The 12913-nt window shown below is 40.6% G+C and overlaps 1 protein-coding gene across 8 annotated transcripts in view; it reads left to right on the top strand.

Annotated features, from left to right (window-relative positions):
• The window catches only part of tenm4 (teneurin transmembrane protein 4), a 211425-nt gene that overhangs the window by 149504 nt on the left and 49008 nt on the right, over positions 1-12913 (top strand). For all 8 annotated transcript variants that reach the window (XM_023962051.1, XM_023962050.1, XM_023962049.1 and 5 more), the window contains 4 exons: positions 1277-1396; positions 6613-6874; positions 10856-11123; positions 11219-11362. In XM_023962051.1, the coding sequence (XP_023817819.1) occupies positions 1277-1396; positions 6613-6874; positions 10856-11123; positions 11219-11362 (794 nt within the window). The remainder of the gene's footprint in view (positions 1-1276; positions 1397-6612; positions 6875-10855; positions 11124-11218; positions 11363-12913) is intronic.

Below are 12913 nucleotides of genomic sequence, written 5' to 3'. Positions count from 1 at the left end.
CGCTGAGTCCAGATGCTTCACCTCATGACTTTCCCCTAACACGTCCTCCATTTGCCCTCTGCAAAATGATCTATGATGAAACGGCGGCTTTGGGATTTTCAGAACTAACTTTTTAGCACGTGAATTCCCAGATGAGTAAAGTCTAACGCTGAGACCAAATTTTGGTTCTTTATTTGGAGCTTTTCTTTGAGCCGTTCGTTCCAGCAGACCAGGAGAAGCAGGAACGTCCACTCACGCAGACTGGACTAATGGCTGATTTGAAGTCATTTGACTCGTAATTTCGGAGAGATCTAAAAAGAGTTAGAGCATCGCTGCTTGTTTACAGTGCAGAAATGGACAGTCAAGGTCCTCTGAAGGAGACCGGGACTAATTAACATAAAAGTGGGTTCCGAGGGACCTGAATAGCGTGGGGTGAATGATCTTGCCTGTGGTAAGGACATGTTGAGGGCAGCTGCTAACACGCCAGTGTTAATTGTTTCCAGTGTGTGGCAGTGTTTAAAACCCAAACACATTAAAAATAGCTATGGTCTGATGAAGAAGTGACGAAGCAGCGTTTGTTCAGGGACCTTTTTTTTTTTGCCGACGACCACAGAAACGATGGATGACAATGAGCCGGTCCTTGATGGCGAGGAGGGCGGGCGCTGGGGAGGGAGCGGTAAAAACAGCAAGGTCTCAACTCATCACTTTAACAAGATCAGGAGGTGAATTTGGATGACTTCCCACTATTGATCGGTGGGGGCTGATGATCAGATCCTCTTTAGGCGACTCCTGATGTCCCAATGAAATCAGGGTCTGAAAATATGTTCCCGATAATCAGCCAAGCCTTTCCTGCAATCTGTAGGCCTTTTTTTTTTCCTTTCATTCTTTCTCTTTAATTCAGCAAAAGAAGATAAAACCCACTTTTTTAATTAGAGCAGAGTCAAAGTAAAGCGTTCTTATCTCATTATCTTGCCATTCTGGAGAGACATTCTTCAAGTTGTTTTTTCTTCCCGTTTAATTATTTTTTTTTTAGGTTGAGACAGATATATTTCATTTTTCTTTATTAATGAATTGCATGTTCATTTTATATTGTCTCCAAATAACTTGATCCTAATGAGTCTTTTTCTGTGAAAGACACAAATGCTCTGCTTAATTACTTCTTCTAATTATACTGAGCGAGTTTACCTTTTGCAGTCCGATCAGTCAGGTGTTGAACGTGCACCACGACTTCGGTTACGCTAAAAAAAAAAAAAAATAAATAAATAAAATGCACAATGTTGGTTTGTCTTCGGCACAGGCACGCTTGTGTGATCCGTGGACAAGTGGTGACCTCCGATGGAACGCCGCTGGTTGGAGTCAACATCAGCTTCATCAACAACCCATCTTACGGTTACACCATCACCCGACAAGATGGAAGGTAACGGCCGACATCTTTACATTTATATACAACACCAGAAGCTATGCAGAAAAACACGACTCAGCTGCCACTACGACGTTTACGTCACTCCTTGGAGGTGGGGCTTGTGGTAACTGGAGTTTCCTTCGCAAATGATGCCACCATTGATCTGCTTTAAGCTTTCTTTGGGTCCTATTTTTTGAAGATCTCGGCTCGATTCCCAGATAAATGAAACAAAGGCCTTCTGCTGCTCTCCTAATCTATGCTTCACTGGCAGCAAAGATGGGACCGAATGAAATATGCCAATTCAAAGCCTCTCAGTGGGGTTTCGGAACACACAGTACACAGTAATGGTATTGGCGATTGGAAATTCCGATAGTGAAGTGGCACGTTCTGTCTGTCATGTTTATTCTCTTGGTTTTATTGTCAATTTAGTGTTATTTAGTGTGATGCTTTAGTGTAGTTGTGCTGCTCAAAATCGGTGTGACCAGAAAAAAACGATGGTTGTGGCACTTTTGAAAGTTCCTATCCTGCAGTTTTATGGCTTTATTTTTTCATGCTTTTGATCATTTAGACCAGTTTTTAGTAAAAACTACTGCACAGAATGGATCCCATGCTGCTGTTGCTCTGTCTGTTTCATCCTATTATGGAATTGTCTCCTTTGATAGAAGGTCTATGATTGGTCAATGTCTCTGATTGCTGTCTTTTAATTGGCTGTAAGTGACCACTGTCACCTCTGTGCACGGAGATACCAACAAGAGCTCAAGAGATGAGTCAGCATGTGGAAAACACCGTAGACTACTTCCAATACTCCCTAACCCCTAAAAGACCAAAAAGTGTAGGATTTGATGCCCTGGATTTTAATTCAGTTTTTTTTTTTTTCATTTAATGGCAACTATGACGTCACCCATTTGCCATAGTAAAAACCTTCTAAATATGAACATTTTATGAAGACTCTAAATCTGCCATGTTATGATGATGGAAATTTGATGATTTATAAAAATGTATTCAAAATACATCTTTTTCAAATGCTAAATTGTCACACCCAACGCACTGTGGTCTTTATTCGCCTATCTAGTAAGCATCGAAGAGACTTCAGGGAAATTTCTGGACCACTTTGAAATTGGAGATTCTGGCTTTTCCGAAAAATGGCGAACTTTGTATTGAACTTTTATTTTTGGCATCTAATTATTCAGTTTATATTTAGAATAACTTTCACTACACAAAAATATGTTGTGTAAAAAGAGATTTTTTCAGTAGACTTCTGGCCTATTAAAAATCTTCAAAAAAAGGAGGAGTTTAGTAGCAAAACCAGTTTCATCCAAAATGTCCTTCAAAAAAGAAAAAATTCAAACAAGAAACTCAAAAGTTGTACTTTGTTAAAGAAAAAAAACCATGTCCACTGCTGCCTGCATGAATGAAATTGCAACTTCCTCATCCATCAACGTTTTCTTGAGCCTCTTAGTTGGTGTTGTTCAAAGTGCCACACACAGATGGTCTCACCAAACTCTGAATAGCCAGTTTTCTGTGGAATTTTTGTTGGGCTCATTTTGCTTTTCGGTTTATAGGGAAATCCAGACAAACTCTAGTTTATCTTCAGATTGCCTGGGCACACTGTACAATCGGCCTGCACGCCTCATGCTCTGCTGTGTGGAGAAGGCCCTTTTGGTAAACTGAGCCCCCTCTATCACAGCGCAGCATGAAACGGTGTTTGCTCTCCAAGCCCCCCTTCGCCCTTGCGCTTTTATCAGAGCTTGACACTCGGAAGGCCGACAGATTTGCTCCCAGTTTGATCTTTTTTAGTTCTCCTCATTGCTCCCGTCATCCTGTCGTATTTTCGCTATCGGAAGAATCTTCCATCTTCACTTCATCGTGTTCGTCTACTTATTTCACCCACCCTCCATTCCTTCATGCTTTTCTCCCCTTAATCTCCCGCTGCCCTTAAGCCTTTTCCTTTTTCTGGGCAGCTCACTTTGACGTATGCTTTTCCCCACCCTGGCCCGTGTCCTTTCCACTCCAGGACTTTCCCCATCGCTATCTTTTCCCTATTTTTGCGTGTCCCATGTTTCCTAACCCCTTTCTCTGAGTTTTTCCTTTGCTGTCTTCTCCCTTCCAGCATATGTGTAAGCACCACTCCATCTCCCAGGTCCTCCTGTAAACATGCCCAGGCTCCTGCAACTCCCCTGCAATCACTGTAAACAGGCTCAGTGCAGCGTGAAATCAGAAATGCACCTGTTCAGCCACTTAGAAATGGGAAAGCTGTCTCAACTCATTTTTATGATGTGTTCTTTATTGTCCGAGGGCTTGGTTTTTTAAATTACCTTTCCAACTATCTGGAAAAGTTTTCTGGCCTAAACAGAAGAGGTTAATTTTTTTTTTCTTCAACCCAATTTTCTGATTGGCTGAGTTTGAGACAGAGCTATTGCCTGTTCTGGTTTATTCTTAGTAATGTGCTGAGAAGGATTTTTTCTCATTACTCATTATTAGCTCTTTGGTCACAGCTAAAGCTGTCATTTATAGGGATTTGGTGATTCATTTTCAAATCTCTTCTGGGGGACCAGGATGTCACAATATATCTATTATTATTATTTTGTAAATTGTGTTGTCCTGACCAACCTTTGATAGCGTTTAATAGACAGAATAACCATATTTTCGTGTATATTTTAACAATAGACCGTAAGTGAGAACTGATCGGAGTGAGTCTACTGTCACCCAAAGTAAAACGTCCGTCTCCAACAAAAGGAAGTCAATTCAGTCCCAATTTTTTGCGATTTGGATGCTGCTATGTTGGAGCCAGTCAACGAAGCATTGATTGGTCTGATTCAGTCTGAGTCTGTGTTTCTATGACAACCACTCTCACCAACACGGAGTGAGCTTGTTGGAAGTGGACTACACAAAATCTGTCAAACATTTCAAATGCTTCGACATTAGACAGCATACAGTATTCCCTCCTGTTTGCTGGGGTTAGGGACCAGAGACACCCGCAAAAACGCAATTTGCGCGAATACGGAGAGCTACCCCCCACCCAACGCAACCTAACCCGTCACAGATCCTTACTCATCAAAAACCCTTCTGAAACATTGCTGATGCTTTGTAAAACAAAAACAGTGGAATATTGCCAAACATTGTTTTTTTTTCTTTACTCAGAGCAAAATTGAATCGTAGTGTATGTTAAAGCGCACATTAGGAGTGTCATTCTGTCACCCTGTGCCTTAAAGCCAGGAGCCCGTGCTTCCTCCTTCATCAGTTAAGTGTGAGAGTGTCAGAGATTCTTTTATTTAAATGACTACTTGCTGTATTGGAAGAATGGAAAATTTGTTGATAATTAATTCTTTCAAATAGGGCACTTTTTAGCCTAACACACAACGTATCATAATTGATATTATCAAATATCATAAAAAGTAAAAAAAATGTGTGGATTTCATCAAAAGGTTCAAAAAATTTAAATTCCCAAATAATCTGGAATTTTCTTTTCTATTATTTGATGTGCTTGGCTCTACAGGGTGAGATAGCTGCCAACGGAATGTGCTTGATTCTTTTTTTTTTTTATAAGGACACTTACAAGTTTGTCACATGGCTTCTGGCTGTAGATGATTGATCGCACCCAGTAAATCTCTTCATCGACTGGCTTCCTTGCCTTTTTGTGCAGACGTCTGTGTTGTTTTATGCAAACCCACCCTCTGCAAGTCCTCCCCATAGTTCACAGCTATGCAACAGCCTCGCTCTGGACTGCCGGCTGCTCACACCCAGCCAAGGTCAAAAAGCACAAGCGATGTTTACCCCCAAGGGAGGCTCCACATTGCAGATTTTTTCATATATGGAGTCCAAAACCAAGGGGAGGTTGCCTTTTTTAGGAGCTGCTTCTTTTTACCTGTAATTCAGAGGGGGTGGCTCCTATGCGAGCATGTGGGCCGGTCCCTTAAGTGGCCAGGCGCTAATTGGCTCTTACCAGTGACAGGCGCTGCAGACGTCAGGTGTCGTTGCGGGCGTTTTTTTGTCACCGCTGTCTGCTAAGGACTTAGACCAGAGGGAAAGGGGCTTTTGGGCAACAGCAGATGGGATCGCAGTGCAGAGCTTTTAGACTGATGTTGGAGTGGACAGTTTTCGTCTGTGGGATCAATAAAGTAGTGCCTCCATCCTATGGTGTATTGGGTGTATTGATAGACACAGACTTAAATTTTGATAAACACATTAAGTCAGTTACAAAATCAGCCTATTATCCTCTCAAAAATATCTCAAGGATTAAAGATCTGATGTCTAAGCAGGACCTGGAGAAACTAGTGCATGCTTTCCTCTTTAGTCGACTTGATTACTGTAACAGTGTGTTTACAGGACTACCAAAAAAATCCATCAGGAAATTGCAGCTTATTCAGAACTCTGCTGCCCGGGTTCTCACAGGGACCAGGAAAGTGGACCACATTAGTCCAGTTCTGAGGTCTTTGCACTGGCTACCTGTCTGTTAGAGGATAGACTTTAAAGTTCTGCTACTGGTTTAGCACTTTGAATGGTTTAGCACCAAAATACATGGCTGACCTCCTGACCCAGTATGTACCAGCCAGACCTCTCCGCTCTTCTGGATCCGGTCTTTTATCAGTCCCTAGAGCCAGAACTAAGCATGGAGAAGCTGCATTCACTTTCTATGCTCCACAGATCTGGAATAGACTTCCAGAAAACATCAGATCTGCTGAAACACTTAGTGTCTTTAAATCCGGGTTAAAAACTTACCTGTTCTCAGCTGCATTTAATTAATATGTATTCAAAAGTTTATGTCCGCACTGTTTATCTATGCTTGTTTTAAATTCAAATCTTGTTTACTATCTTTTAACTTTATTTTAATGATCACATTTTTACTATTTTGTTTTTAATTGTTCTTTTAATTTTTATGTAAAGCACTTTGAATTGTCTCTGTACAGGAAATGTGCTATATGAATAAACTTGCCTTGCCTTTCCTTGCCTATGGAACAAATCCAACCGCCCTACACACACACAGAAGCACATGCAGGAGATCTGTTTTCAAACCAACTCAAAATCCATTCTTCATACTGTAATGCTAATAAGCGAGGCGCTTTGAAGATTTTAGTCTCATCTTGAATGGGTTTGATTCCCAACCGGTGTGTTCCAAAAATCTAAAAAATCATCTGTTTCCACAAATTTGAAATTATTATATGCATATGATTTTGTGAACTGTGTTCCTGTTTTTTAATTTTGACTTCATCTACAAATTATCTGTTTTCCAGTTTTGACTTGGTGACCAACGGGGGCATAGCCATCGCCCTGCACTTTGAGCGTGCTCCATTCATCACCCAGGAGCACACGCTGTGGTTGCCATGGGGACGCTTCTTCGTCATGGACACCGTGGTGATGCGGCACGAGGAGAATGACATCCCGAGCTGTGACCTCAGCAGCTTTAGCAGGCCCGTCCCCGTGGTGTCTCCGGCTCCGCTCACCTCGTTCGCCGGCTCCTGCTCGGAAAGGGGGACGGTGGTCCCTGAAATTCAAGTGAGCCCCACCCCTCACTGTCTTCCTTTGCCCTGCAGGTTGTAATCTGTGCGGGGTTCTCCTTCAGATGATTGATGCTGAACAGCTGGGAGAAAATCTTAGGACTATCCATCAAGTACAAGTGGAAAACTACCCATGGCTCCCGGCAGTACTCCCATTTTATCTCTCTAATAAAATTGGTCAAATTTGGACGTGTATTTTAGTCCCTCCACAGTCCTGTTAACTTACTGGACTAGTTTGAGGTCACAGATTTATGTTCAAGAGTTAAAACTGTCTTCTTATGCTTTATTTCAAATACAGCACATTCAAATGAATGAGAAGGTGTGTCCAAACTTTTGGTCTGTACTGTATAAAATTAAAAATCTCTGATATGGGTGTGTTTTAATGAGATAAACAAGAGCCCTGGACATTTTACACAGCACTAGGAGGAGCAACTCTAGAGAAATAGTTCAAGAATGAAAAGTAGTTTCAAGGCGTAAATTTCTAAAAAAAAATCTCCAAACTACTCAGACCAAAAAAACATATTTACCATGAAAAAATACAAAGGAGCTGTGTCTCAGACTACAACAGCACTGCTATTAAGCGGGTTTTTTACTCTCCATTTACATTTTAGCATCATGTCCAAAGTAGGAGTGTTTCTCCTTAACATTTTAAGAGTGGAGCGTTTTTTCGACTACCATAATTCTTCAACCATTGATTCATTCAACGTGATTCCAGCAGATTCTGTCGTGGTGAAAAGCGACTTTGCACCGTTATGCAGAACTTTATGTTGGTAATTTGTTACATGTCAAAGAGCGTGTCTTGATTGGGTGTTGCCTGCAACACCTCAGGTGTTAAAGGGTTAAAGCGAAGCCTCAAATTGGGTTTTTACTCTCCGTCTGCAGCGCAACATCACATCCAACCGGGGCGGGCGGCATTTTTCCAATTGACTGTTAATGAGAACTGGACTGAGCGAGTATGATGTCACCTATAGAATGAAGCAAATTCAGACGCACTTTTTTCGTAGTACAGACGTCACCACGTCAGAACCAGAAATTGGCAGTGAGCAGGGTTTCAGATTCAGTTTTAGTCAAAATTTCTACTCCCACCAATCAGGAGTCAGGATATTGGAAGGCCACACCCCTTGCACAGGAGAACACCCTACTTTTATTGAGGCTTCTGATTGGTCGGTTTATAACCTGAGTCACTTGCACTGCAGAAAAATATTTTGAAAAAAAGAGGAATATCAAGAACATGTCATAAAAATGAATTAGACAAATTGAATGACGCAGGAATAGCTTTATTGTAATAGCTTTAATGACTGAGGGTACTTCCTGTTTGGAATATGGGGGGCGGGGGTTATTCAGTCCAATCTTCAAATACAATCAATGTTTTCTCCTTAACAAGTCTGAGTCTTGTCCAGCAGGTAGTTAGCAGGACTTGTGTGATTTAATGCGCTGTAGAGATTTTTGTTTTTTCTTATGAAGGTTTTGCACATTCTCTGCCATCTTGTGAAGGATTTTTCTGTAATATATTATTGGAAAAGGTAGATATTTAGGTTGCCAAAACTCCTAAAATGTATTTGGCTTTTCCTGAATTTTCCTGATTTCCTGAATTTGTGGTGGGACCTTTTTCTCCCCCACTGGGAGTGGGATCAGTCCCTTTTCACTGAAGTTCTCAGCTGTTTCACGCTCTCCTTTAGATGAACTCAAAGAAGTCTGGTCAGTATGGAAGGGTTTTAAGCCAAAAGCTTTTCTGTCCCGATGTAGAAAAAACAGAATTCTTGTTGTTTGCCTTTAGCTGTTTCAAACACTTGTCCTAAACTAACTCAAGCATGAAGGTGGTAGCATGGTCATTTGGGCTCCTTCTGGAGATTTTAGGTTTTTGACTCATCAGCTCATCCTGTTATGAAAGGATTCTAGAGAAAAGGATTATCGGTGTGAAACATGAGGCTAAATTAGAATCTGTCATGACCTAACATTAGAATGTAGGAAAAATCCAGTTTATTCAGTTCATTTCTATTGTATCACAGGGAAAACAAACATGTTTAATGTCTGAACTGCATGCAGAAAATGTTGCTTCAATTCATAAAGTCAAAGTGTTCAAATTTGTGCAAAAGGATCAATACAGATATCACTTTTTATCAAAAAAAGGCAACAAAATGTTTGTCAATGGTTGTATTTGGAGAACAACTGTGTGCATATGATTACCCGTATATACATTTAAGGTCTTTTTTTTGCCCACACGTGTGAGTCAGAGTCTTTGGGCTCAGTTTATGGCTGACTGCGTCGTTACCTCATGTCTTGATACATCTAGGTGCCCTTCTACTATCTCCCACTTTGCACCACATGATTGATGGCATATCAGTGAATTTACTATGCAGTTCATTCTATTAATAGAAGCCTTGTTTTTTTTGTCTTTTTTCTATCGCTCACACACCAAGAGAGTCGCACAAGGACATCTTCCCACTTCGACTTTTTAAAAGGAATCTTGATCAGTTAAGCACAAATAGCCGCCCTCTGCAAGCGTGTGAAAATAAACCCATCAGAAAGTGGCATGTTCGCTTTGAGCTGCTGTCTCAATAGCTACTGTCTTCCGCGTCGCGATGTAATTTTAGCTGCTCGAACGATGCCTGTTGACCCCTTAAGCTAAATGTAAAAATCAGGGTTTCAGTTCATCGCTGCCTAATTATGGAGAGGTCTAATGCCAGACGTTCCTAAGGCCATCTCATTGTTCTGCTACTGGACAGAGCAGAGTGTTAGCTCAAGGCTTATGCTGCATTCATGCACATTTATGAGACTTTTACTAATGAAGCACTTACTATCATTATTAAATGATTTCTAAAAAAAAACACTTATTGTGGTATGCAATAACAAAATACATAATTGGACGCCATGGGAAATATGTCCTTCAGTTTGTGTTTAGGTGTGTTATATGCTGCAAAAGCCTGAAAGAGCACAGTATAATGGCGATTTAGGAAATACATGTAAGGATGCAGATATGTTCTGAAAAATCAATCTAGTCTCAGTTTTTTACGGTTAAAACCAAAGGTTTGCACAAGATTATCTAAATCAAATTGAGAATTTATGCCTTAGTCACTACTGCCCTTGAGGGTGGATGCAGGTGAACATTTGGAAGCCTGTATGGGGGCACGCATGACATTTTCAAGTCGTAGACCCTTAGAGCAACAATATTCATGCCCATGTTTGCTACATGCATGCTGCGAGTTATGGGTCATAGCACGTAAGGGTGAATTAGGTGAGACAGATACGTGTAGGGTATTGTACGATAGAACCTCCTGTTAGTCATAAGTGGTGTAACTTACGTTATTCTTAGAAATACTTCACGATACATTCACCACACATGGTACGTTCCGTTTTCATTACGTCCCATGAGGTCATAGATGCTTCAAGGGAACTGCAAAACACTCCTGCTCTCCCCTTAAGATGCAGCCACTCCTCTCTGTGACCCTCCATGGGTATGGATAACCCAAAAACCTGCAGCACCCGTAGGGGGAAACCTCCTGAATGAGTGAATATGACTAAAGGCCTAAATAATTTATTTCTGGCCAATTTGTTAGTTTCTATTCCTGTTGTGTCTCTCTGCTGTCTTTGCCTTTATATGTACATGTGATGGAAGCAAACAGACATCCAATCACAAGCCAGTTAAAACTGGCTGAAGGTGAACCACATTGAAGAATCAATGCTATTTGCGCTAAACGTATGATAATACCTTATTTTCTCCTCAAACAATACCTGAATAAATTATTTTTTAACCACAAAGAACAAAACAACATTAAAAACCCAAAATGTCAGGTTTTTATGTCTGAAGCCGTAGTTTCAAAGACATTTTGTTTTTGTTGCTTAAAATAAAAAGTGTCAGTAAGGCTTCAAAGGCATTTTCATGTATAGTTTTAAACAACTAAGGAATTATGCATTCCTAGATTGTATCCATTGAGGTAATATACCTGCCAGTTGACAAGTTTCTTTCTTTTGTCTAAAGGCTCTGCAGGAGGAGGTACCGATACCCGGGACTGAGATGAAACTAGGCTATCTGAGCAGCAGGACTGCTGGGTACAAGTCCATCCTGAGAGTGACTCTCACCCACTCCACCATCCCTTTTAACCTGATGAAGGTCCACCTCATGGTGGCTGTGGAGGGCAGGCTGTTCAGAAAGTGGTTCCCCGCAGCTCCCAACCTTTCTTACGACTTCATCTGGGACAAGACTGATGTGTACAGCCAGAAGGTGTACGGGCTCTCAGAAGCCTTTGGTACGGGGATTTTAACAATAATTCAGCTTTTTGCTTTCCTCCACACCACCTGATGCTCAGTCCTTTTAAACTTATCTTTTTTTTTTTTTTTGTAGTCTCCGTAGGCTTTGAGTATGAGTCATGCCCAGACCTCATTCTTTGGGAGAAGAGAACTGCTGTGCTACAAGGCTATGAAACCACTGCCTCCAAACTGGGAGGATGGACAATAGACAAGCACCATGCTTTGAATATCCAGAGTGGTGAGTCATTTACTAAACTGGTTTTTAAACAGTTTGATACCACTTTCGAACTTAGCATACATTCACTTCAAAGATGCCTTTTTTTCTCCAAAAGGTTCCCTTCATTCATAAAAGCTCTTCTAATAATGAACTCTGAGACTGTTTGCAAGTGAATCCTGGTGTGTTTTATTAAAGTACAAGAAGCCAAATGCGCAAAATAAATGTGCCTATTTTACTTCAAGATATCACAATAAGATATAAAAAATCAGACGCTTTTTCTTTTGTTGTTGTATTAAATATTTGATCATACAGACACAGAAATGCCCCAAATCTGTCCCCCACTGTTTGTGTTAAAGCACCAAAGATTTTTTGACAATCAGATGTTCGTTTTAACTATTATGACTTTAAATTTACGTTGTGTGTACAAAAGCAACCCAAGAACGTCAAAAAGTAAAGAAACAAAAAAGGATGTGAGGGACTTTCAGATGTCGTACCATTATTAAAAAAAAAATGTTATTGCCCTTTTTGGTCAGTGCTGGGGGCTAATAGTGCCCCCTAGAGGGCACTATCAGGGGCTCCTGTACAGAATGTGTTCAGTTGGTCACATTTGCCTAAATCTTTTATCTTTGCTTTCATACTAAAATTTTCTATGACAGTTTGAACTTTGAGGGTTTAAACAAGAGAAAAAAGTGTGAAAATATTCATGATTGTTTAAGAAAAGTGATTAATGTGTGGAGTGAGAAGTTTTACAGCCTTAAATCCTCAGAAAACCTACTTTGCAGATTTCACCTATTCCAGTTTATCCTTAGAACTGAACCTCTGTGTCAATTCCTTTTTTTCTTTTACTTTTTAAAGATGAATTTAGGGTTCTTATTGGCGAAAACTTATAGCTAGAAGACAGTGGAAGGGAAATCTTTGGGGAAGGGCTGTCACTACCGTGGTTTTAGCAGTCTCATCACAGAGGATGAAGCTGAGGATCTGCCTGATGCTCCATGAGAACCGCTTCTCCCTCATATCAAGCGATGCTTGTGCGTCCAGCTCAACACCCCATTTGGCGATGTCTTTTCTTGATGGTGCCCATGTTTTGTTTTGTTTTTAACTCATCCCTTGTTTAATTGCTGTCCGCCTGCTTCTCCCGGCTGCATCCGTCCCTGAGATTGTTTCTGATGGCCCACATGTTGTTCAACTCCAGAAATCCAAGCCACCAAGTACCGCCAGAGGCAGAACGCCATGCAACAGATGCCGAATTTCAGATCTGATTACTTTTCACTGAGCAGCAGCATCAGCATTCTTCCATTTACATTTGAGGACCTTTTCCAATAAGCTGATGCAAATGGTCTTATGTGAAAAAATAGATCAAAGTAAATCTTACATTGCAAAAAATGTTCTTTAAGAAGATTTATGTTTTTTATTTCTTACAAGTAAATTATCTTTCTATGAAATTAGAATAATTTGTCTTGGTTTCCTAAGATTATGTATTATGTCCTGTCCTGTTAAGACAAAATTAGATTTTAAATTAGCTAAAAATAATAATCTTTAGGTACATCGCAATGGTCATTTGAAATATGTCTG

Source organism: Oryzias latipes, chromosome 13 (genome assembly GCF_002234675.1).
Source record: "Oryzias latipes chromosome 13, ASM223467v1".
Lineage (NCBI taxonomy): Eukaryota > Metazoa > Chordata > Actinopteri > Beloniformes > Adrianichthyidae > Oryzias > Oryzias latipes.
The sequence above is the reverse complement of the archived record's forward strand: the minus strand, read 5'-3'. Positions and strand labels throughout refer to the sequence as shown.